The sequence below is a fragment of the Macrobrachium nipponense genome, chromosome 25, assembly GCF_015104395.2.
Source record: "Macrobrachium nipponense isolate FS-2020 chromosome 25, ASM1510439v2, whole genome shotgun sequence".
Lineage (NCBI taxonomy): Eukaryota > Metazoa > Arthropoda > Malacostraca > Decapoda > Palaemonidae > Macrobrachium > Macrobrachium nipponense.
Genome location: NC_087214.1, coordinates 30,285,073 through 30,307,572, shown reverse-complemented (window position 1 = coordinate 30,307,572; position 22,500 = coordinate 30,285,073). Strand labels below are relative to the sequence as shown.

The 22,500-nt window shown below is 37.2% G+C and overlaps 1 protein-coding gene and 1 long non-coding RNA gene across 5 annotated transcripts in view; one reads left to right on the top strand and one right to left on the bottom strand.

The window, feature by feature from the left end:
- The window catches only part of LOC135199185 (uncharacterized), a 53,911-nt gene extending 32,479 nt beyond the window's left edge, over positions 1 to 21,432 (top strand). Inside the window, exons 3-4 of one of the 4 annotated variants that reach the window (XR_010310959.1) lie at positions 20,781 to 20,889; positions 20,999 to 21,432. Coding sequence is in view for 2 of the 4 variants with exons in the window: in XM_064227068.1 (XP_064083138.1) it covers positions 20,770 to 20,889; positions 20,999 to 21,065 (187 nt within the window). In the remaining 2 variants the exon portion in view is untranslated. Of the gene's footprint in view, positions 1 to 20,769; positions 20,890 to 20,998 lie in introns of all 4 variants that reach the window. The other 3 variants (XR_010310960.1, XM_064227068.1, XM_064227070.1) reach the window with 3 other exon arrangements.
- LOC135199307 (uncharacterized) overlaps positions 1 to 22,500 on the bottom strand; it is a 761,114-nt gene that overhangs the window by 618,429 nt on the left and 120,185 nt on the right. The gene's annotated exons all lie outside the window — the stretch shown is intronic.

Here is a 22,500-nt window from a genome sequence, read left to right as displayed (position 1 = left end):
CCAGAGGTTGCCACTGCGGTTAATGCAAAAGAGGGATTTTGCATGCAGTGCATAACCAATTCCAACATATGAAGTAGAAGGCATTAGCTTACAGGTTTTTACATGATACCCATTCCAGAGGGATATCATAGTGGCAGGAGAGGGGGTGCACTGTGGCCCTCCAAACAGTTGTTGGCTCTCAACTACTGAGAGTTGTCCTCCAGCTTCAAACAGCGGTTAGCTCTCATCCGAGAGCTGGTTCCTCCTCCCTCCAAATAACGTTGGCTCGCATCCTAAGAGCTTGTCCTCCTTCCTCCTGAATAAACAGTTGTCTCTCATCCTGGAGAGTGGTTCCTCCTTCCTCCAAAAAAGCTATTGGCTCTCTTTTGAGAGGCTTGTCCTCATCCTCCGTCAGGGGAGACGATGAGAAATTGCGAGGATGGCCTGATGCAAAAAGGAAGTTCACAAGACTTGTCTTTACAGCTACAAAGAAAACAGCCCAAGTGAAGGATCTGATGCGTTCACCAGTTGATGATGCCCCATGTTCGAGGCATTGCGATCTTTCTTGGCCCAAGTTCGATGGGGTGATTGCAGGATGGGTTGTGGGAGGTGAGCGGGGACCCTCCGTCGCTGGTGCGATGGGGGGAGCAGCAGTCTTGAACACCCATCCTGCAATCAAGCCATCGAATGGCCGAGGAAGCTCACAGCTCATCTGGAACACGATGCAAACGATCACCAACTGGTTGGGACAGTCATTGTGGTTAATCAGGGGCGGTTTTCCTAGTGTCCTTTAGTGTTCATCTCTTCGATCTCCCTTCCAGGTCGCTCCCCTTTACTTTCATGGGCCTCCTGAGGATCTTCAAAAACACTCTAGCTGCTTGTTCCTTGATGAACTCCCTGGACAGCGTCGTAGTATGTCTTTCCCCAGCATCATGCACGGAGGACCGTTGGCATATTGACCTTCTGCATGATTTCCTTCCTGCGTTGTCGCTCTTCTTCAGACTTTTGGCACCTTCAGGGTCGAACTTGAGTGCCCGCCTTCATGTAGAGCCCACTCTGTGTCCTTTAAATTAAGCCGTATCGCAATCCCAGGATGTAAAGGAGGGTGCCAGCCGTGGCATGCATTCGTTGGAGGGCTTGGCGCTCAACCAAATCTTTTCGACCATCTAATCCTTCAAGCTGGACCATAGTTCACCGTTGTCTGCCAAGCAACAAGAGAAACAATTATCCCAGTTCAGCCGTAATCGCTTGGTCGTCGGCCACATCCGTAATCGAGGGAAACATTCAACCAAGCTTCTCCAGGCGTCCAAGCATTGTAGAAACGTGTTTCACTTTTGCTTTGTTCCCTTCAGCCGAGAGGCATCATTCTTAGGCTTTCATGTTCCTTCTCGGAAGCGGAAGGAACCCTGGCTCCATGATTTGGGCCACCTTCTGCAACCTTGACGTTCTTCCGCGTCGACGACCGTGATTTTCACTTGATCCAGATTTTCTAGCGCGAACAGACGCTGGTTCTCGCTGTGAGACTCGCAGTCTCTCCTCGAGTTCTGTGGCCACCTGGGTCAGTCTCTTTCTCTCTGCTTCGTGGGCCTTATTTTCATCAAGGTAGCCACAGTAGGAATTCGTTTCTTCTGCTGTTTCTGCAGTTCTTCTATTTTTTCCGTTCTGCTCAATCTTTCTCTCTGCATGCGAGAGTTCTTCATGCAGATTCTGCTTCTTTTCCTTCAGTATTAATGCCTTCTGCAAAAAACCTCCTTCTATTTGCTGCCTCAGGTGTTCATTCACCTCTTCAGCAGAGTCGAGTTTTCTACGAAGCCTTCACCGTTATGCTTATCTTCCATCAAGGTCCAGGCAAATCTTGATTGTCGTTATCCAGAGCGCTGTCGTTCAAATTCAAGTCTGCGATTTTCTCATCCAGGAGGAAAATGTTCTCCTCCGAGCATCAGTCCAGTCTTTCCTTCAGGAAAGAGATCATCTCGGGGTGTAGAAAAGGTCCGTCTGCGGCACGTCCATTCGGGCAGTTGTAGCAGAATCATGAGCAATCTCTGGAGAGCCTTTTGGCCTCCCAATGCACTGAAGTGCGCGGCCCAGAAGTCCTCCCAGAACAAGAGATGCGCGTATTAATCATAAACAATCCGACGGATTCGGATTCCATTATAACAGGCTTTGTACCACTGATCCGGTAGGGAATCAAGAGCCATTGCGTTTTTCAACAAAGTTAAATTCTACCAGAGCAAACATTTGGTTGCCTTTCTTTCCACCCCGATCAAAAAAATCGGAATTGGAAAATGCCAATGGGATCAGGGTTCCGAAGCCAGAACCTCATTCCGGCTTGATGCGGTCTTTTCATATTCCTGGCGGCCGACGCCTCCTTTTTGGAAGGACTTGGATGCGACTGAAAGGCTCCATCCTAAAAGATTCGACGGCTTCAGCAGAAGAAACCATGCAAATGGAGACGAATTGAAAAGTGAGTCAAGATAAATAAGGTCTCCATCGGGAAAAGGAACTGAAAAGTCAGCTGGGAAATTTTGATATTTCAGTCACAGATTATAACAGCACAAAAAGAAATTGATTTTAAAGAATTAAGAATGAAAGGAAAGGGGGATTTTAAGCTTATTTGATGAGGGAAGCGTAAAATTCTTTAGTTCACACACACTTCAATATATGTATATATCTATATACTACATATATATACATAAGATATACATATATATATATAGTCTATACTATATACATATATATAAATATATATAATAATAATATATATATATATATATCTCTATATAATATTTGCAACCATACATTTTGGATATTTCATCAGTGTCTCTGATCACTGTTAATGCATTACCATAGAGTAGCAGGAGAGAGATTAGGAGAGATATGAAAGAACTGAGAGAAAGAGATGAGGAGACGAGAGAGCATGAAGGATACGGGAGTAACTGACGAGATTGTAGAGAGAGAAGAGAGATGAGAAGTAGAGGAGAGAGAGAGAGAGAGGAGAGATTAGATGCAGTTTCATCGAATTATAATTCATTTATTTATTAATTTTATAAACGCAGTCAGCAACACCTTCAAATAGGGCTGAATGTTGACGGGCTTCATGACCCCACCTACAAACTCTTACCCCAACATTTCGAACAGCGTTTTTTAACAGCACTTTCAAAACGACGTTTAACAGGCATCTTTAAAGCACACTCAAAACAGCTGTTGAACAGCGCTTGGAAGTGCATTTTTAACAGCATCTTTAACAGCACTACCAAGATAGAGCTTTTTCTAACAGCACCTTCAAATAGCATTTTTAACAAGCATCTTTTTAATCGCACCTTCAAACAACCGTTTTTAACAGACAGCTCAACAGTACATTCAAAACAGCGTTTTTTAAACAGCGTCTTTACAGCACCTCTACAGCGTTTTTTAACAGCATCCTTTAACAGCACCTTTCTAATAGGGTTGTTTAGCAGCATCATTTAACAGCACCTTCTAATAGGGTTTTTAGCAGCAATCCTTTAACAGCACCTTCTAATAGCGTTTTTAACATCATCTTTAAAAAACATCTTTTAACAGTACCTTCAAAGTAGCGTTTTTAACAGCATCTAAACAGCGTTTTAACCAGCATCTTTTAACAGCACCTTCTAACAGCGATTTTAACAGCATCTAAAAGCACCTTCTAACAGCGTTTTTAACAGCATCTTTAAAAGCATCTTTTACAAGTTACCTTCAAACAGATTTTTAACACATCTAACAGCATTTTCGAAACACCAATCTTTTTAAACCGCCATTTTGGAAACTTGCACTTTTGACATTTTCGGGACAGGCATTAAAATAGGCATTTCAACAGGCCTTTCGAACAGCATATTTTAACAGCATTTCTCGAGCAGCATTTTCAAAAGCATACTTTTCAGAAAACGTTTAAACAGCATTCTCTACAGCAGACGCTGTATGTCCATTTATGGAGGGTGGACTGGTGGGAGGCATTCAGGTGCTACAGAACCGCAGTCAGGAATATAATGATACTCTGAGTTATGAGGAGAAGATGAAGAAGGAAGAAGGGAATTCTGATAAAAGGAAGGAAAAAGGTAGAGGGATAATTGGAAAGATGAAGTATAAGGTTCAGGACGGGACTATTTAAACACTCTTGTAACTCTCTTTCTCTTCTCTCTCGCTCTGCTATCGAAAGCGATGGGTGGGGGTGGGGTGGATTCTGTCGAAGAGTGGCGGGTGGGGGCTGGGGTCTTCAGGAAAGACAAATAGGGACCCCCAGGGGGGAAGCAAAATTGAAACATAGGCCTAAATGCATCTATATAGATATAAAGTGACTTATCAGTTATAGGGAGACGTATGATGAATAAGACATTACTGATGTTATTATGGACCCGCAAAATGAGTCAAAGAAGGAGGAGAGAGAGAGAAGAGAGAGAGAGAGAGAAGAGAAGAGAGAGCACAAAAAGACCGTCTTGAACCCGACAGACAGACGAGTGAGGCAATAATAAAGGCCCGTTATCTCTTGATTTCAGTTAAAGAATCTTCGACGAATGTGCAGCAGCATACTGGATGTCCAGGAATCACTGAATCTGATCATTATATAGCAATTGTCGTGAAACAAAATGGAAAAAAAAAAACAAATTTTATACGACTCAAACACACACAAAAACAAATCCCCTTCAAGCTCTTGGGGTCCATTATATATATATATATAATATATATATATATATTATATATATATATAATATATATACGATATATATATATTATATATATTATATATACTATATACTATATATATATATTATATGAATAATGAATAAATCGATCCAAAAATGATTACTAAATGCCACGGGATTAATTGGAAACCTTTATATATAAATGGCAGCATTCGTGTGGGAACGTACCAAAGAACATGACACAGACGAAAAGTTTTTAATTTGAACCTCTGCAACGCTCAGGCGTCTCATAGAAGTTAGACGTTACGTCTCCTCCCTCACCTCCATCCCTCCCGCTCCTAGGTAGTCCCTGGGGGGTGACAGAACACCGATTGTTTCCAGCCTTCCTGTTCCAAAAGCAACAGAGAGAGAGAGAGAGAAGAGAGAGAGAGAGAGAGAGAGAGTCAATGTACTTTATCCCATTTATTTAAACATAATTATTAAATAAAAATACTTCAGGTATGATTAACTAGTACAAAAATGTTCCTTCGAGGAAAAGGATGACCATCAATTCCTGTTATGGAATGCAAATGAAACCAGTGAATACCATTGATATGAAGGTTCGTATCCATATGCAAGTATAGGATACTTGAGAGGACTTAATCTTATATACTCCTAGAGAGAGAGAGAGAGAGTCCCTAAACTTTTGCTGGTTCATTATATGCGAATATAACGTCATTCCGTCCATTTGAATATTCTCATTAAACAGGGATGGGTGGAGTATTGGTTGACTTCAGCCAGAAATCCAATTAGGCCTAAGATGCTATTTGGGAATGGGTCCCTGTAGTGGTTGGGTGTCCTTATGGGTACTAGTACCTTTCCGGCCTTCCACGGGTTCACTAACCCCGCCCCCCCCTGCACTCCAAAATCGTAGTATTAGCACAAGACCCCCACACTACTACTACGACATCCAAATTACTGTACTTACTCATTTTATCGGACATATTCGAGATATGACATTGCGTATGTGTAGTAACAACGAGTATATAAATGGACATAAATTACCGTGAATGTGAATGATGGAATCGTCATTGATGAACGGACGGGTTCGCGATCTTAGCCCGAATTATATGAAGGAGACTGGCTTCCCCAGCACAGTTACAATAGCTACTTCGTAACTGTCAGTCAAAGGACATCCAAGAATACTTCCCTCATTCTAGATATGGCATACATATCCCTAAGGGGACTTAAGCAGAGAATAATATCAAGTGATGACGATAAGGCTTTTAGTCAGTCAGTTAGCTCTGGAGTTCTTGACTTCCCAGTTGCCTTTCTCTAAAGATAAACTCGTTTACACAGTATATATATATATAATATATAGATATATATATATATATATATATATATATATAGGCGTAAACACGAGTGTATTATAATATATATATATATATATATAATATATATATATCTATATATATATATATATATATATAATATATTTATATATATATATATTATTATATATATATATATATATATCTATATATAAAGATATATATTATATATATATATATATATATATATATATATATTAAAGACTTTTATCTGTCTCTCTCTCCTCTCCCAAATTCCTCATCAGTGGCCATCTGTCAGCCAGATTTCTCCTCCTAGCCGCACCTCGTCGCCCTTCCCTTTCCTCCTCCTGTGCAGTGGTTAACCTCAGGATGAACGTTCTGGCATCAAAAGAGGGGTCCCGCATCCCTTCCTCCGCCCTCTCGAAGGGACTGAGTGAATCTCCTCCGACCGCGTCCCTCTCTCTGCTCTCCTTGTCTTTGAAATCCCTCCTCTCGGGGGGATGGGAATTGTTACGGCTGCTCTAGGAGCAAGAGGCCCGTGCCAGCAAAGGCGGCTTTAAATCTCCATCAACAGTGGCGAAGCTCTCACTCAAGGTGGCGGAGGAGGAGGGAGCGAGGAGGAAGGTCTGAGGAGAGCGAGAGGTTTTCTCTCTCAAGGAATTTATTCATATACTATAATTTATCATTATTGACGTTTTCTATTGTCATCATTTAGAATCGTAAAAAGCAGGGAAAGAAAGAGAGGGGGGGGGGGGCGGGTTGGAATTGGGGTCAAGGAGTTGCACTATTGCAACGAGAAAGGGCCATCACGCATGAGGGTTACTAATCCTCGCTGCGTGGCCTCGCTCGAGGTTTATAATCCTCCTTCGGGAGGGATGTCCTCGGCGAGAAGACAGTCCTTGTTATGTGTGTTTGTTGTTGCCAAACCTAGACCTATTATACGAATGTGGCGATAGAATGGTGAAACAATCTTAATTGTTGATATTCCAACGAATAATTCATTAACTAATGAATAATTCGAAGAGAGGCGTTTGTTCAAACCGCTGGGGGTGTCGATGGAAGCCAAGTGTTGGTAGGTGTGGGGGGTGTTTGTGGGGGAGGGGACATGTGAGCGTCGAGAGGTATTATTTTCTAGCATTGGCGTGGGCGGGTCAGGGGATTTTGCGATTGCTGTGTTGCTGATTAATTGGATTAGTCTCAGTCAGTCCATAACTTTTATTTATGCGTTGCCCAACCAACACTCAATGCCCTTTCCTCTAAAAGTATGCATACTGTAACGCTATCGCTGAAATCAAACGAGATATTAAATATTATAGATTAAAGTACGCAAAGTAGTCAATGCTTCTTAAAAATAAGTCCGGTTTAGCATCCATCGATTTCTTGTACTTCAGTCAATTTCATATATCATAAAAAGAAGATCGACCATCATTCCAATGCACTTTCCTTCTAAAGTGTACTTGCTAAAGTATGATGTCAGAAATCTACGAGAGTCACAAGTACAAAAAGTAACAAGCAAGCAAAACGAGAGACAAAAAAGTTTAACCGTAATATTCTGAAAGGGCGAAATAAAGGCCCAATGTCTCGGCAGCATTCATGATATTTCGTGATTATTTTATTAGTCAATAAGGCGCTTTCTGCCCTTCAGAGTATTGGGTTACGCCTTTTGAACACCTCTCATCTCGTTCTGTGCTCTTAACTCTTATCCATTGAATGATTCATGAGAAAACGGTCTCTCTCTCTCTCTCTCCCCGAAATTAAGAATCGCACGTTCGAAAACGAAAGGGTTAATTAAAGGGGAAGGACAGAGCCATACAGGTTTTTAAAGAGAGAGAGAGAGAGAGAAAGAGAGAGCTGACAAGAGAGTCGAACTAGGCCGATGTTCGTAGCATAGCGTTAGTACGCAGTGGTCTCCTCGAAGCCCTAGCAACACAATGAAATCACATAATATTAAACAACGCTCCAGAGGTATATATCTATCTATTATATATATATTATATATATATTATATTATATATATATATATAGTCTATATATCTATATATATATATTATATATATATACTATATATTACACACACAAGATACTAACATATTGAGCAGGCTTTAAGACGGACCCAAGAGAAACAATTCTAGCATAAATAAATAGATATTCGATAAAACATAAAAAAGAAATGAGAAACAAAATTAAAATGTAGTACCTAAGTGCTTTCCTTTGACGACGGTAGATCTGCCCCTTGAGAGGAGAGGAGGGAGCTACTCTAGAGCGAGCATACGGATGAAAGAGAGGCAAGAGATATTAAGCAGAAAGGATTGTGGAGGCGAATGCAGGAGGTTGAATTAGGAAAGAACCGGACAGACGAAATGGCCAGCAGGGGGGGGGTGCCCCAAGTTTTGCAGTCAGTCAAATGAAGGAACGGACGGCCTTTCGACCTTTAATCATTGACAGTGGTAGAAAACATTAGCGCATGTTTTCTTGTGCCAGTTAAGGTGGGGCATTTGTCAATGCATGGATTCATTTTCCCATATATAGGGCTTGTTAAAAACAACTCATTTCCTAGCAGTAGAAGATTGTTCAGAAAGTAGATGACTAATGATTTTCATGCATAGTTAAGAAGGACATACCTACTAGTGTATTTTCTCTTAGGGGCATTTTTGTGCTTTTCCGAAGGACAATTGTACGCTTGGTCTTTGACAGCCTGTCAACGAACTTGGGAGAAGATTATATATAATAGGTTTTGGCGTGAGGATCTGGATCGCCTGGGAGGGGTGGGGGGGCGGTTGGGGGGGGGGATTTCTGTGATGGTAGCGACATGCCGACATAATGTATTATTAGATGTCAGTTTTACCTTTTCACTGTTAGAAATAGGCGTTAGATCTGTCCGTCGTCTGTCTGTCTCATCTAGTCTTTGGGGGGCATTCATCATCAACTCGAGATTATGACTGTATTCAATCTCGTCTATATAAAAAAAGTATATATATTTATATATATATATATTATATAATAATATATACATATATATATATATATAATATAATATATATAATATTTATATATATATATATATATATATTTCGATTTTTCCACGAGGTTCTTTGCAGTTTCAACTAGGAATTCTCTCTCTCTCTCTCTCCTCTCTATCTCTCTCTCTACTACTTCTCTCTCTCTCTCCAAGTTAATGGACTAATTTATTTGATCATATAATTGACACAGGATTAGACCGAAGGGTCAAGGATGGAATGAAAAGGGACTCATTAAAGCTTTTTTTTTTTTTTTTTTTGGTTATTGGCGAGGAGAGGAGCGCTCGGGCCTATAGTACGACGTCAGCGCTTCATGCATATATATATATATATATATCTATATATATATATATATAAATATTATATATATATAATATAAATATATAATATATATAATATATATATATATATATATGTATTATATATTTACTCGAGGTTTTAGTCTTCCTTTTTCACGAAGATGGGTATATGAGTTATAGTCCACAGGGTGACACAGAAAGAAGAGGATTCTTTGAACTCATAGTTAGATACAACATGGTCCTTGACATACAGGGAAACTCCATTTCACTGTAAAAACCTATTTATTTTTAAAATAATTTAACAACAGTTCGAAGTTCAGAACCCAAAAAAATCCGTTTTAAAAAATTCATCCTAACATTAAATATGTTTTTAGCGACAAGGACAACATTGCTTAAGTTTGCACCAGTATTCGGAACAATTCCACACAATGGCGTCATACATAATTGATTATGGCATTGCTACTTTATATAATTTCTCTTGGTTACTATATTTGCGCTGACTTTTTTTTTTTTTTTTTCACAAGTTCCTCTTTTCGACTGGTCCAGTCTATATAGTACTTCTGACTCAACATGGGATCTGATAAATAATACCTCATCACATTTAGGGACATTTCGTGTATAAGATTGTTGCCTATGTGTTTTTGGGAGAGAAAATACACCAAAATCCCAACACAGCATTTCAAAGGATGTCGATGTTTTAAAGCGCGTTTTTTAAATCTTTTATTAGAGAAAAAGATACAGATTATTTTACAATTTTAACAGATATTACATTCAGAATTTTATCGATGAGAGTACTATTGTCTTTCTGGTAACAAGACATAACCAGCTGAGAGTTGCACATCTTTTTTTTTTATATTTTGATTATATCCATACTTGAATTAATATGTATATACAAACATATACCTAACAGTGCTCTCTAAAAGCATGGCACGGATTGCAGATTATTTGATGGTCTAGATAGGAAAGATTGAACATGGAATAATCAAAATGTTATTTGTGGTTTTACGTAAATTTTCACTTTTAATTCTGTATCCTTTCTAACGAAACCCGTATCAAGAAATTTGATACAAGCCGTTACTTCCTTTCTACAGGGGTGAAACTTTATGCTGATACCAAATCATTTATTTCTATGTAGAATGCCATCAATATTATAAGAGTGTCCATATGCAATTGAGTCGTCTAAATATCGAAACCAATTAAAAAGTTATCAGTTAACATAGCATTTGGCCGTGCGGTTTTTGAAAAATCCATATTTATATAAATTGGGTTGGTAGTTCAGTAATTGCAAGGTCAAGAGATGTCTTATCACGAAATCTTTTTAGAATCGTTTATACAACTTATTTCTTGTAATTTCAATGTTAGTCGTGGGCCTTTTTCATTTAGACCTTGTATTTGTAACAGTTTGAGGAATGACCTCAAGATATAATTACAGACTTAGAAAAAATTAGCTGCATTAGAGTTATCCTTCGTTGTAATTATGGTAACCTGTATTTTGAATAGTATATTGATAGGTCTTGTTACCAAAGTACTTAACAGCTGTCACCTATAATTCTTTAATTGTCTTGTCCTTGTATCTGAGATGGTTATCTTAAAACTTTTAAATCGGCACTTATTGTTATGCTTGTTTGGGGAGGTACTCATTTCCAGGTGTGCGGATCTAGGTACTAATCTACTTTTATAATCCCTACCTGTCAGTTATACGAATCTTCTTGTTTTGCCTTTTCCCTCATGTATGTCAGTTTGCCTTAGCAAAGGACGTGGAAACGTCGAAAAGGTCTCGCAGTTACTCCTTCGTTTTATTTTTCCTTCGTGGCATTATATCTTAATTTATGGATTTATCACGTTCCTAACTTCGTGAATTAGTCATAAATACACTTACTACATACATATATATATATATATATATATATATATATAGATATATATAATATATATATATATATATATATATATATTATATATGTATAATATATTATATATCTTAATATATATATATATATATAATATTATATATATATATAATATACTATAATATATATATACAGTTTTACTTGACCAAATGGAATAATTATAAGATTAACTAGACTTTGATAGTGTACATGTTATAACATTTAATGATAGCGACTATCTCAGGAAATTTGGTTATATGCAAATGGTAGTTGCCTATCATTGGTTGTATCACTAATATATATCTATATATTATATATTATATATATATATAATATGTATATATTATATCTGATATATATAGATAATTATATATATATATATATAGATATATGGATATATTATATATATATATATATATAGATATATCTGATAAAAATATATAGTATATATATATATATATAGATGTATATATTGATATGATAATATAGATATATATAGATATATATATATATAGTATATATATATAGTATATATATATATATATATATATATATATATATATAATATATATAATATATATATATATATATATGTAGATATTTAGTATATATAGATAGATAATATATAGATATACTTTATATATATATATATAATATATATATATAGATATATATATATATACTATTATAGACATATATGACATAGATACTATATATATATATACTATATTATATATATATATATATATATATATAATATATATATATATCATATATATATATATATATAACTATATATATATATATATATAATTATATATATATATATATATATATATATATATATATATATATCTATATATATATATATAATATATAATATATATATTATATATATATATATATATATTAGATACAACCAATGATAGCAACTACCCATTTGAATATATACCAAATTTCTGACGAAGTAGATCTCATTTTAAATGTTAAACATGTACCAACTATTACAAAGTCTAATTAATTTATAATTATTCCATTTGGTTCAAGTAAAACTGTATTTACTCAATTCAAACATTTTTAGAAAATTGTAATACATCATCTACTGGGACACTTGTAAATAACGTGTGGACATCATCAAGTTTATTTTTACATGTGATTATTAGATAAGACGAACTCGCTGCTGGCTGGATGACTCAAAACAAATATATGAAAAACTGACGTTCACAATCCATATTAGGTAAACGTTGAATGCGTATTTCAACAAAAAGCCCAAAAAGGATGGATTAGGATACTCCCGTACTACAAATGCAAAACTGCCGTTATTATCTGTATGGTTTACTTAAAGGACAAGCATGGCACCCGTGAGACCTATTATTATAAGATACAGCGAGTTGTTTCATATAGACGTTCAAAATATTCAGCGAAAAAAGTTTGCACCTCTAGTGGAAAACATATTCCAAATCACACATTGTTAATTCTATAGATTTTGTAGAGAATATTATTAACGGGAAGATAACTAGCAATGAAATCATTGTGAGCTTGACGGCAGATGATTTTTAAGAGAGAGAGAGAGAGAATGTTCTTCATGCCAGCAATCAACGTTCATATTTTCTGTCCTCCATCTTGCTACGATTCACCCTTTCTTAGCTGGGGATTCACGTATCACGACGGCGTATGCCCACGTATGTGGATCGTGGGCATCTTCGCGGTGAAATGACCTTGAACAGCTGGTAAACAGGACACGGGCTGACGGCAGCACCGTACATTGCGCCGAAAATGTATGCGCAACGGTGTAGGGCCGTAGGGTACAAAAGGGCGGGCCTGTAAACAAAGCTTGCAGTTCCCCTTGTCAACTCCAAGTATTCGCCCCTGTTCTGAATCAAAATGGATTAAACAAAACAGCAGCCTCAGGAACTTAGATAACTGTTGAAATGAGATTCATTCGCAGCCACACAAAACTAATAAAATTAAGATGCATTACAAGAGCCTCAGACTAACCCTAGAGCACTTAATGTGCACCAAAACACGCATCAATTACTCTTTAAGTAAAATATGAAGCTATTTCAACTCAAAAACTACGCAATGAAAAGGAAATGAACTGAAAAAAAGAAAATAACAGAAAAACAGACAGAGAGAGAGACTGCAATGAGTACCAGATATAAAATAGCCAGAATGATAAAGATACTTAGAAAATACTTAACATATAAAATATAAATATATACTTAAAAAGACACTTAACATTAAAAATATAAATATATACATTATATACACTATAAGTTCTCGATGAAGCTCGTGGATGGAAGGGAGAGAGAGAGAGAGCGACAGAAGCACCAAGTAATAGACTTCCTTTTTTTGTCTTAGGTGCAGTTTCGTAGTTTTTGTGTTGAAAAATTTTGCTTTTGTCTCGTACATATTTTGGTCATATATTATTTTGTCGTGAGTTTATTTTTTCATTCCATATGTCTAGACTCTGATGTTTGATCGCTACTTTCAAAGCGAATACAAAAAATTTCTTTATTTTAAAATGATTTATTGTATTGAGTAAGTTTCGTACGTCTTATATGGCACTGCTGACCTGAAGGCGCCGACCTGACCTTTTTTATACCGCGCTACAGCGTTGCCACATCGTACAGGGTTGTAAACGTGCGATCGGTTTCCCCGTAGGCTACCGCGCAATGAGGAGGCCCAAGTGCTTCACGGCGAGAAGAAAACCGCAGCAGCGAACAATGCCTATGAGCCCAGCGCCTTCCCCGTTGCAGTCACCGTGGGTCCCACGTGCAATGCCTGGAGCTACGTCAGGTGACATTTGGCGTGACCACCCACGACTTGTTTTGAACAATTCAAAACTGGAGTGGGCTACGGCGCTCCCCTGGGTGGTGCACAGCACCCGGCCGACCAGTCATCGTACGTCCACGATTTTACGTATGTTTTACGGAACATTTGCGGTTTACTGACATAAGCTTTTGCCAAATACCAATTTCCTCTCATGCATAGGCGTGCGTGCGTTGATACGTGAATGTGTGACCTTAGCAGGATAATAAACCCTTTCGTAAATCGACATAGGCCTAATTCCAAGGCCATCATCGCCTCCTTCGAAGTACAGATAATATCACTGTCGCACTGATTTGCACGTGACGTCACGAATAATCATTTTCTATATGGAAAGGTCTTCAAAGGTGACTGATCTCTTGCTCAGGTCAACTTGATTGAAGTTGGTGTATGCAGTACATTGAGAAATCCTTTGGAATAGGCCGGGAATGAGTTTTGACTGGAACAACTCGTTGGTATAGGAGGCTATGACTTTTTGGAGAAACTGGTGAGGATTGGGAGAGAGAAATACCTTCCATTTTATGAAGTAATTAAACTGTGTGGCCTCGTGATTACATTTCTTGGTCAGTCCTGTTCTGGGAAATTTGAGTGAAATAAACCTTGATACATCTCGACACATGGGAGGTTAAGATTGATTTGAGAAACGATGAAAGAATTTGTCAGTTTGTCCAGAATCCTGACCATTCAGTAATTCCAAATCGTATTCAGAACCAGAACTGGAACAAGAACAATTACCTTGTCATGGTGACGCATTTAAGAGCCAGTATTGAGGACATTCTTGAAAACAGCTGCGTTCTTCAATTTATAACAAACCATAGAAAGTTATTTCCATCGCTTCATATTAATCAGAGACGTATTCATCATTGAATATTACTCATATCGAGCCTCCTGTTTCCCGCAATAAGTATTTAATGGAGAAAATTTGCGTTATTGACGATGTTTCGCTTCAAGTTCTACAGCCATTTCGATGATCCAAGTCGTTTCAGTACATCCATGAAGACAATTAGGTACAGCTCAAAGTTCAACAGGGTCAAGTCATCAAGTTACCGAATGTAACAGAAAAAAAGGCGTAGTATCTCTTAATTTATATAGAGCCATCGATAGATCGTATAGCAGGGAATAAGAATGTTCCTCCGTTAAAGCTCCATTTGTTACGGGTTGGTTTATTACTACGAACGTATTTTGAATTTTAAAATGTAGGAGCGATGGAGACGAGATTACTATAGTTTACCAATAAACTACTTTTTACGTTTCCTCTTCAGTTCGAAAAATGATTTTTATAGAAAATGGTATTTTAGGATATTGAGAAACTTAGAAAAAAGATTCTCTCTCTCTCTCTCTCTCTCTCTCTCTCTCTCTCTCTCTCTCTCTCTCTCTCTCTCTCACTCTCAGTTAAAACACTCTGGGAACAATTCATAGACATTTCGGTTGGTTTGTAAAGATTTTAATAACTTTTTGGGGAATATAAATTGTCTAGCGTGTATTTGTTTAATTTTACTCGTTGTTATGTAATGAAAAATCTGACTTTAATTAACGTAAGTCTAGTTTCCGTCAAAGTTCACCGTCATAGTTACGTCTAGTGACTTGTAAGGTTATATTATTCGTCTGTCTTGCTCGAGACGAGCTAGACTTATCTGTGTTTGGCTGCCGCCAAACCTTGAAGCTTTAATTTTTTTTTTAATTTCTGTGTCATTTACATCGTAACGTGACTCTGGGCACCAAAGGTATTTGGTTTCTGTGCTGTATTTCATTTCGTATTGGCAGAGTTGGTGTCAAGTGTTCAGATAGTGAGATTAAAGAGATTTAAAGTCACGTAAACAACTGACGAATATCTAAGACATTCTGGTGTGATATAATTACTAAGGTCATTCTTAGATTAGGTTAAGTAAATATGGTTTTTGGACATTAATTTGCAATACACGGCATTAACTTACAATGCAAGATATGAACTTGCAACACAAAACATTAACTTGCAATAAAATACATTAACTTCCAATACACGACATCAACTTGCAATACAATACATCAGTACACGACAACTTGCACTACAAGACATGAACTTACATTACATTACAAGACATTTACTTGCAGTACACGACATTAATTTGCAATACAAGTCATCAACTCTCAATACAGGGCATTAACTTGCAATACACGACCTTGACTTACAATACACATCAACTTGCAATACAAGTCATCAAGTTGTAATACAAGACACCAACTTATTAATAGCAATTCCATACAGGGAGTATTCTTTGCCTTAAAACTTAATTATTTTAAACCAAAGTGCAATTGAGGCAGACCAGGTAATGAGAGCAATTTGTTAGAGTCAGTCATCAAACCGTTGCTTTATTTTAAGCTTTGGCAACCGGTGGTTAAGTGAATTAAGTGTTCCTCCTCCATCTTGAATCTTTGCTGTTATCTAAAGTTCCTCCTGTGGCAAGTGTGAAGTTACTTAGGAAGAATTTTCTTACATTTGTCGCTATTGAAGCTTTTATGTATAGTTTTAGGCGATGAACTTGTGGTACATTTTATGATTTATTAAGAACAATGTTGTGGAGATGTGCTGTGGGCAGTTAAAAAGGTGTGACTCTTGCTTATGTTGATGAAATATATGCAAATTAATATTTATAGTTTCCCTGTAGTAGTACATTGTTATATAGGTAAGGTGCTCTTATAAGGAAATGAATTTGTTGTACGTTTTTATTACTTGTATCAGTGAAAAATGGTTTCCTTAGTATTGCTACTGCATTTCTTAATAGAAATCAGCTGTAATTTTAACATATGTAGACAGCTTATAATAAGGTCTTTTTAAAATGTGGAATTCAATAGACTTTTTGAGTTAATTTGAAGGACGTAGGATAACATAGCTTTCAGTAATCGTTCATGCATAGTTATCCAGACATTCCAATCATGTTTCGGCTCGATTATGGAAGTCTTCAAACCTTCAGAAACTCTGTCCACAATAATACAAAAGACTTCAAACTTTAAAGTACAAATTCCTAATAGTGAAAATCTTAGACCTATGTATTTCTCAAGTTCCTTATAGAATGATGTGTGACGCCAGTTTTAGTAGCCATCATTCATTCAATTATAAAAGGCTGTTATCTGCTCATCCTGGCTCCGTTGACTGATGACGAACGGTTAATAAGGACATATTTACAGTGACAGTCTGGCACTGTAGGGTGGTGTGTGTTGTGTGAGCTTAACCTTGGGTTACCTATAGGCGTCCTTCTCTGTCTCCATACCACCGAGGGCGGTATGATGGCAAATGAAATTGATTAAGTGATTCATTTTCTGCTGGAAGGAACAGTACCATTTCGAATAGGGACCTGAGTGTTAAGTTGACTTCAGACAATGAAAGCCATAAATTGGGGACCTACAGGTGTTGAAGAGACATTCATTGCAGATACAGATGGACTCTCTGGCGAGTTTTTTCAATTCATTTATAGCTCCCAGTACCATTCAAGATAGAAGGTGTTACAGAACTCGCTTGTATTAAGGGAATAAGTCTAGCTAACTAATTTTGGCGATATTTAATCTAAGCAAAGCATATAGGTGTTGGAATTGATTGTAAAGTATATTTTGCTAATACTAATACATGCATTTTGGGTAAAATTACGTGTTCTAATCGGTTTATATACATATACTAAGGACGAAATTGTATATTGTATCCTATTGTTCCAAAGCTCATATGTTACCCGAGGGATTAAGTAGCACCATTCGTTTTTAGTTTCATGCCCATCTATAGTTATTTGCATCAAACATTTTACTTTATTATAGGTGATTAATGTCAGTAATTTTTAGTTACAGACGAGCTTTTACTTCAGGGCCATTTCGAATTCAGTCGTGTCGTTTCAGCACATCCCAGAAGACAGTTGATAACTCATTTTATTATTATTATTATTATTATTATTATTATTATTATTATTATTATTATTATTATTATTAGATCATTCAAGTCATTCGATTACTACAGAAAAAACGTCATTAAATCGATGACTGACGCCAAATCCAAATAGAGGATGGAATAAATATGTAAACCCAGTCCCTTAACAGAGAGAGAGAGAGAGAGAGAGATGAGAGAGAGAGAGAGAGAGTGTCCCTCAACAAAGTGGAAATTGGGTATAAGCTGTCTATTATTGCAAATTCATTTTGTGAAAGAATCAGTCCACCTTTAGGAACCATTTGCAAAGCTAAAAAGAGTTGATGTAGTATCTTGTTTTGTAGTCAGTTGGTATCGATGATCAGTAAGTAAATAAGTAAATCGAGAAACCAATAAGTAAACCGGTGACACACTTTTGAGATTCATAATTGCGAAACCAACGCGGTATATCAGAGGTAGCTTTTGTTATATGAATGATGACGAAATTGAGTCTCGTTCAAATCGGTGATTAACGAGTAATCAAGAGAATTTCAAAACGAACTCGAGACCTGGAATATTATACAATAAACTTCTATTTAGCTGAAATAAGTAAATTTTTTAATTTGCGTCGGATAAGTGTCAATCAATATGACGCAAAGACATTTACTATGACAAAACTCGTAAATGTTTGAAGACATCAGTGTTTAAATTGCTTTTATGGAGACGAACTGTTTGATATGAAGTCGCCTTTATGGAGGAGGAGGAGGAGAGTGAAAAATGCTTCCATTCTGTAAAACCATAAGTCTTGCTGTAAACTAGGTTCACTATACATATTTAATATTTAAATGTATGAATAAGGAGTTAGAAATAGGCTAACAGACTACACAGGACTGGTCTGAACTTTTTTGACCAGAAGTGTCTATCTTAAATATACAAAGACAAGGGTCGCGAACCTTTATGTTAAACCCAGATATTTCATTCTGAACCACTAGCAGTTTGCCGTACTAATTATATTTCATGTGGTTATTCATCCTGTGTTTCAGATTTGTTTTTGATACATGTTTGTGGAAGTGAGGTGGGAGAAGTGCTTTTATGCAAAGTGCACGAGATAGGATATCAGCGGGTTCTGAAGGTAATTCTGTTGTTCCTTGTGAATCAAGGTGCCCTTTCGTTGCTTGGTAGACCGGAGGTCAAAGGCCATTACTACTAAAGGACTCCCACAGGATCTCAATACCACTACTGAGCGATCGAAGATAAATGGAAAAAGCAGTAGTCCTGTGGCTGTCTCTGTTGTAAGTTTTAGGTTCCTAGTAGGTATGTAGCTGACAACATTCAGGGAGAACTTTATTCCATGGCAGTTTAGAAATACGACGCCGTGGATTCTGGAATCATTTGAGCTTTATATGTATTGCTAATAGCAATGAGCACTGGAAAATTTGACAGATATTATTGTAGTAAAACACTGAACTTGAAAAATACTATGGAACTTCCCTGTAGGAGGTTAAACAGGACTATCCACTGCTTATGTTGATAGGTGCAAGACCACCGAGGTGGAATGAATTACAGAAAAGTGTTTCCAGTCGGTTCAGAAACTTAGACGCATGTAACCCTTCATCATAGTTTTACTCTTCGTTTCAGAATTCGTGTTTTCCTGGAAACTGCTGTGATTGTGCGTTGCTGGTGGCTTAAGCCATCGGATTTTGGAGTTTTTAGCTGGAATACCATAGGTACCCTTTGGTGACTGCCTGTAAGGCCTACAGGTTCTGTCATTGTTTATGCATACCTGGCCGGTCATACTAATCATTTTTAAAGCAGGGTTTATTACTAGACAGTCAAAAATTGAAATATATGTAAATGGCGTTGAATATGAAGAACTGAAATAGACAGTGCGAGAGAAATATTCTATTTACTGACGGAGTGGGCGAGTAGCGAAAACACGCGGGGATTCATTCCTGAAGGCTTCTATCGTTACAGAAAAATTAGAATTAGCTCCACACTTTAGTGTAAGTAACCAATCATGACTGCAAGAGCATTAGGCTTATCTTTGCAACACTCGCAGCTCAGAGGAATGATATATGGCCACTGGTTGCATCCCAAATTGAAGTTGTTACTATAACTCATCACAATGTTATATGTTAAAGATGGTTATTCGGATAACTCGTTAATGAAGCTTTAAGTTCGTCACAGAATGCTGATAGTCCGTGGCTTCTAAGTCAGTTGGTATATAAATGGGAATTGTACTTCGGACAAGTTTGAGTGACAATCACAATATTGCAGTGTTGCTCACCAGCTTCATCTGTTGTTACTTGTAGGATTCTTTTATCTGGCGTCATTTTAGACGGGAGGGGACACCATCCTTATTTCGAGTAAGGTGAGAATAAGTTTAATTCTGGAAAAAAAAGTGAAAATCATGAACTGGGAACATATATAATAGATGTGTAGAGTGACACTGACGTATTTTTAATTCAGCTATACTCCATAGTTACTTCTATAGAAAGAAGACAACTTGTTTAATCACAAAGGTCATCATTGATATTATCAGCTTTTCAGTCGAAGTGAATTATATTGACGGAGGAATTCACGGTAAAGGATTGTTGGAAATTGCCCATAAAACCTTTTTAGCAGGATTTTCTAACAAAGTTTTTCAACACGTTTCGCTGTTTGTTGAGATTCCAAAACTGGGTCAAATTCATATATTTCAAGAGGCAGTTAGTTGGTTGATAGGTCAATGGTGCAGCATTTCACGTTTCAGATGTACAGACTTGCTACAGATAAATGTAGAATGCTTAAAATTCCTCAGGTAACTTGTACACCAGAGGGCTAAAGTTCTTCAAATGTTTCTTCATAATTGTAACTTCTAAGTCAGCCCCACACTGTCCCTGATGAGTAAAAATTCCAGTTTTCTTTCAGGTTATGACGGGACGGTCACTTTGTTGTTTAAAAGTACGTCTAAATTGGAGATATTCAGCTTTCGAGAACGCTGGAAGTCGTGTAAAGAGAAATTTGCCCTCTATGAAAGGTAAGAACTTGACATGATTAAACTAATTGAGGGTTTAAATTAAATTACTTTCGTATTTTAAGTAGAAAATTTAACAGAATTTTTACTGAAGGTTGTCCTTATCTTCCAGTGTAGTCATGATTGAATTTCTGTTCTCTCTCCACAGTGCTACTGAGAGATTGCTGTTTGACTGTTAAAAGGACCTTTGATCTCGGCATAAGAAACTGCGAGCTGTAAGTATCACGTTTCACATGAGGTTGCAAGAAAATCTTAGGATTTTGATACTTTAATATTGGGTACTATTCCTGTCTAACCAGCAAATGCAGTTTTGATTACTTGTTCCTTTAGCTTAAGATCTCTCGAAAACGTTAGTTTATATTGACCTTTAGTTTTACATAATGAAGTGTGCAAAATATCTAGCCTAGTATCATTAAACACGAGTTTAGGAGAAAGTTATAAACGCTTAGTTCAAGTACTAATGTCCCATATAACTTTATAATGATTTAAGGGAGTAGGTCTTAATAGTATGCAGTAAGCCAAAAATAATTCTAGACCTATGGAGAAACTGATCCGGATATCTACAAGAAACTAGAGGTATCTTGTTAGAGATTCTAAACCAATTCTTTGGATTATTACACTAACATTTAAATGTAGGCAGTAATAGTAATACTACCTTGCCATTGCCACTTCAAGGTAAAAACTAAAAGTAATGTATGAAGGATAAGAATTGGATATGGTAATTATAAAAGCTAATAAATTGATAGGATTTACTAGGTAGCTAAATTTTCAGGCTTAGTTTAATTGCCCTCACCTTCATTTAATCACTAGTGTCACTGGTCTAGTAGGTCCTCGTGAACACGTCAATTGTTGAATGCAAGTGTTGGAATAAGGTACAATGTGCTGGACTTTCTAGGTAGCTTAATCTTTAATGTGTATGAATGATGTCACTATGGAAGAAACAATTCCCCCCCCCCCCCCCCTTCCAACCCTTCCCCACCATGAGAAATAGAATTCAGGAAACACCAGATGCAGAGAGCAAACAGATAGAGAACACACACACACACACACAGAGCACCAGTGTGGGTACCGGAGCCACCACCCACTTCCAGCTAGCCATATCTGTTAGTCCAGATGATTTCAACGTCTCGGGGATAAATAGATATTGTCATAAACCTGTGACTAAAATTCTTGCCTACTGACCAACCGTCCTATTGCAAGTACCCTTCCTGCTATAAAGAAAATGTAGCCTAATACCATTCCTGCTATAAAGACAATGTAGCCTAATACCCTTCCTGCTATAAAGATAATGTAGCCTACATCATGTAGTATCTCAATTCGTAAGCTTTTGTACTCATAGATGATGGCCAATGTTCTGTCGACACTTGGAGGAAACGAACCAAAGGAAACTGGATTCCTCGTCCCTAGGAAATGGGAGGAAAAAGGGGTTTTCGTCTGGTGACCTTGAAAATTTGAACTTCTGCCTTCCTTCCTTCACCTCCCCCCCCCCCCCAATCCCCCCCACCCCACCCCCCCGACCCATGATCATCCTTTCCCCTGCTCCCCTCACCCCTCTCCCCTCTCCCAGAAGCTCCTCCAAATAAAACTTATATGTTTATATATATATGTTAAACG